At 35.0% G+C, this 3,436-nt stretch overlaps 1 protein-coding gene across 1 annotated transcript; it reads right to left on the bottom strand.

Annotated features, from left to right (window-relative positions):
- Nucleotides 1–1,052: 1,052 nt before the first annotated feature.
- Nucleotides 1,053–3,155, bottom strand: LOC118348879 (protein ACCELERATED CELL DEATH 6-like). Its single transcript, XM_035691418.1, has 3 exons — nucleotides 2,936–3,155; nucleotides 2,100–2,626; nucleotides 1,053–1,646 (listed from the first exon to the last, which is right to left on the bottom strand). The coding sequence occupies exons 2-3, from the start codon at nucleotides 2,622–2,624 to the stop codon at nucleotides 1,053–1,055; spliced, it is 1,119 nt and encodes a 372-aa protein (XP_035547311.1). The 5' UTR covers nucleotides 2,625–2,626; nucleotides 2,936–3,155.
- Nucleotides 3,156–3,436: the final 281 nt, after the last annotated feature.

Below are 3,436 nucleotides of genomic sequence, written 5' to 3'. Positions count from 1 at the left end.
TATGACATGACCAATTGAGAATCCAAACGGTTCCCCCACCTCTTCTGTCATAGCTGCCTTATGAAGTTAAACCCAAAAGGGTTCAAAGTTAAATTGCAACACATTGATAGACAGAGTCTTATCCACTTGTAGCAAGGTTAAGAGGTTCCTATCAAAAAATCATAGACAACCACTACGCACCATTTCTTTATCAGTCAACTTCTGAAACTCAATCAAGAAACTCTGATGACCCAATTCCTTAAACCCATCCCTCGAACCTCCAAACTTGGGACAGGGTCACCCAATTATTATTTTTTTACTTTTACCAATCTTAATTTTATATATATATTTCTCACATTTACACTTATTTGTAAAAACATGCAAATGTCACATTATTATTAGAATATTTTATCTATTATAAAAAGAAAAATATTCATATTACCAATTGTGCAAGACATGATAAAAAGGATAAAAAGATGAGAAAAAATAGAATGAATGAGGTCCATTTATTTTCTTTTTAATTTTTTCTTGAGCGATTGATATCATTTTATCAACAGTGAAGATATTGCATTCATATTAATATATGAAAAATATAAAAGATATCTAAAAATATTACAAATTCAATCATAGTTGTAAAGTATTTAAAATGAACAAAAAAAGCTGAGAAAATCAAGAATATTTAAATAATATATAAAAAAAAAATATAAACCACTGTATAGTGTATTGTAAAGTCATTTGCTAAACTAGAAAATATGAGTTTTACTTATTATTTCAGATAAAATTTTAGATAAGCCATTAGGAATGCTCAAAGTTGGACACAGAGTATTGCATGCCATGGGGCTAAAAAATTGTTAATGGAGTTCAACGAAAGTTGCGAGTTGTAAAAGCTTTGCAATTGCAAGTCAAAATTTCCGAGTTAAGTTAACGAGGTGTCATTCTGGAAACCAAATACTAACATAGAAAATTTGCAATTAAACACTATAGACAATCACATTTATCTTAAAAAAAGAAAAGTTCCGTACTCATAATATTTTTATTGCTCAAATCAGAAATATCCTTGCATTGCGCTTACATCATAGGTACAACCGTAGTTTTAGAAATATAAAAACAAGGATGGTAATGAAGGATAAGCAAATAATACAAGTGGGAATTGCAATGTTTGAATGCTCCAACACAGCATATGTTCCTGTGACAAATGCCAAAACCATTGGTGCCATGGACGAAATAAGGAACCAAAAGGCCATTTGAGCAAAACATAAGCGCTGCCTGAAGAAGGATTTAGAAGGAATAAACGGAATAAATAGGTAGATAAAGACAGCAGAACTGGATAGCATCAATGCCAGGGCGTTTGTAATGATGAATGCTTTAAAAGCAGTACTTTTTTCCAGAACTGCAGAGCCTAGATGTGGATGATCATCTCCACCAATGAAGCCCCCTGGCATGGTAATGCCTGCTGCAAAGGTCACGGTTGTAATGAGTGCAGCAACTACCAAATGGGCTTGAGCCGCTTTATCCATCTCTTCCTTCTTTTTCTCCATCTCCTGCCAATCCTCATCCCCCTCTGGCTGTTTCTCCTTCTCAATTTCATCATACCCAGTTTCTAATACTCTTCCATTGAAAAGGAACCAATGATTTTTTTGGCCTTTATAAAATTCGTCCCGCTTCCTCTGTAAAGCGGAATATTGTACCTAGCTCGCATAATATTTGTTTGATAAAGCAAGGCGGCTCAGTACAAAATAATAACTAAAATCAGAATATGTAAAGACAGTTAACTTCATATTTAAATGCATCTTATAAAAATACATTTAGAAGTTATAAAATGAATAGAAAAATATTATCGTTCCTAAGATGCATCATTATAAAGAAGATATATCAAATCAAATATGTTTTGAAACGAAACAGGTTTTGTAGAAATATCTGATTTATATATTATGTTATGTGATACATGCATAAATCAGTTTAATTTTAAAATAAAATGAAAAAAAATCCAATTTGATTAATTATGATTCTAAGAATTCCTTTGGTTTCTGTAGTCCTTAGCATATATTATTGAAAAGAACTAAATTCAAATATTAAGTATATAATTTTATTTTTTGAAGAAAGATAAAAGATTATGTTACCTCATCACCATCGGTTGGAAAGCATTTACTTCTTAAGATTTGAAAAGCAATCTGATTCTTTTTGTTGAAGACCATTTCGTCAACTCTTGGAGAATTCATGACACCCTTCATGTATCCAACATAATTGTAATAGTGATGGAGAGGTGTATTCCCGTCATTGTCCGCCTGATTCAAAAGATTCCGTAAAGACGGATTATTTTGGATGATTAGCGCTGCAGTTGGCCAGTGGCTGTGCACGGCGAGATGGAGTGCATTGTGGCCTTCATTGTCAACCACTTCGCAACAATCAGGACACATTGATATAATCTCTTTTGTTACTCCTTCTTGGTTGCGATGAGCTGCAATGTGAAGAGCTGTCCTACCCTCTGCATCTTTCATATATGCCACCTCTCTACCATATTGCAGCAATAGTTTTGTTGGCTCAACGTAACCCAAGTATGCAGCCAAGTGAAGCGGAGTCCAACCTTTTTGGTCTGTTTGTTTACATAGATCGCGACCATATCTTTCCAAAATGTTTTCGGTCATTCCTAAAAGAATTTAAACATGCTAAATTAATGTAATAATTTTCTGATGGACAAAAAGGAAGACATAGGTTAGGAGACAGAAAAAAGACCATTCAGGTGGTCATTTAATGTGGTAAAATGCAGGACAAGGCAGACATGATCAAATATTTCAAGCTTTAAGTTAAGCACGAAATTAATCTAAAACCAGCTCTGTGCATATCAAACATCTTTATATTTCATGAATTCGATGTCCTGTCATATTTGATACCACCACATAAATATTTTTTTAAGCAAATCATATTCTACAATGCGTAAAAGATAACATAGCAATACCTGCATCATTTGAAAATGTTGCAGCATGCAAAGCCGTTCTACCCAAGGGGCCATCATAAGCTGGTGATTGGAATGTGTTCAAAATTTCAGATACCAAATCTGGAAAGTGTCTCTCGGCAGCCAAGTAAAGTGGGGTCTCACCAGCACCATTAGCACCAAACGAAAATTCTCGATCTACCTCCCTTAGTAACTGTTTTACCACTTCAATGTGATTGTGACGTACAGCATCGTGTAAGGTTGTAACGCCCCAATGAAAGGCCCAAACCACATGGCCTATACTCCAAAAGGACTAGTCAATGATACAATTGGAGCCCCATTGGAACCTTATAAAGAGCAAGAACTTCTCCTTCCCAATCAATATGGGATCCCATACACCACCTACCATTATCCATATCATATGGGGTATCACAATCTACCCCCCTTAAATTTCCGACGTCCTCGTCGGGCCTGTCCATTATAGGTGGCACGGCTCAAATCCCACATGTGGCCCTGTCACGGGAT

The sequence above is a fragment of the Juglans regia genome, chromosome 7, assembly GCF_001411555.2.
Source record: "Juglans regia cultivar Chandler chromosome 7, Walnut 2.0, whole genome shotgun sequence".
Lineage (NCBI taxonomy): Eukaryota > Viridiplantae > Streptophyta > Magnoliopsida > Fagales > Juglandaceae > Juglans > Juglans regia.
This window is presented reverse-complemented; position numbering and strand designations above follow the sequence as displayed.

What these genes read in the sequence shown, in the direction of transcription:
- LOC118348879 (XM_035691418.1), bottom strand. Translation starts at nt 2,624, where the DNA reads ATGACCGAAAACATTTTGGAAAGATATGGTCGCGATCTATGTAAACAA. An exon ending in TTCCAACCGATGGTGATGAG is followed by an intron (nt 1,647 to 2,099) that starts GTAACATAATCT and finishes TCCGCTTTACAG; the next exon opens with AGGAAGCGGGACGAATTTTA.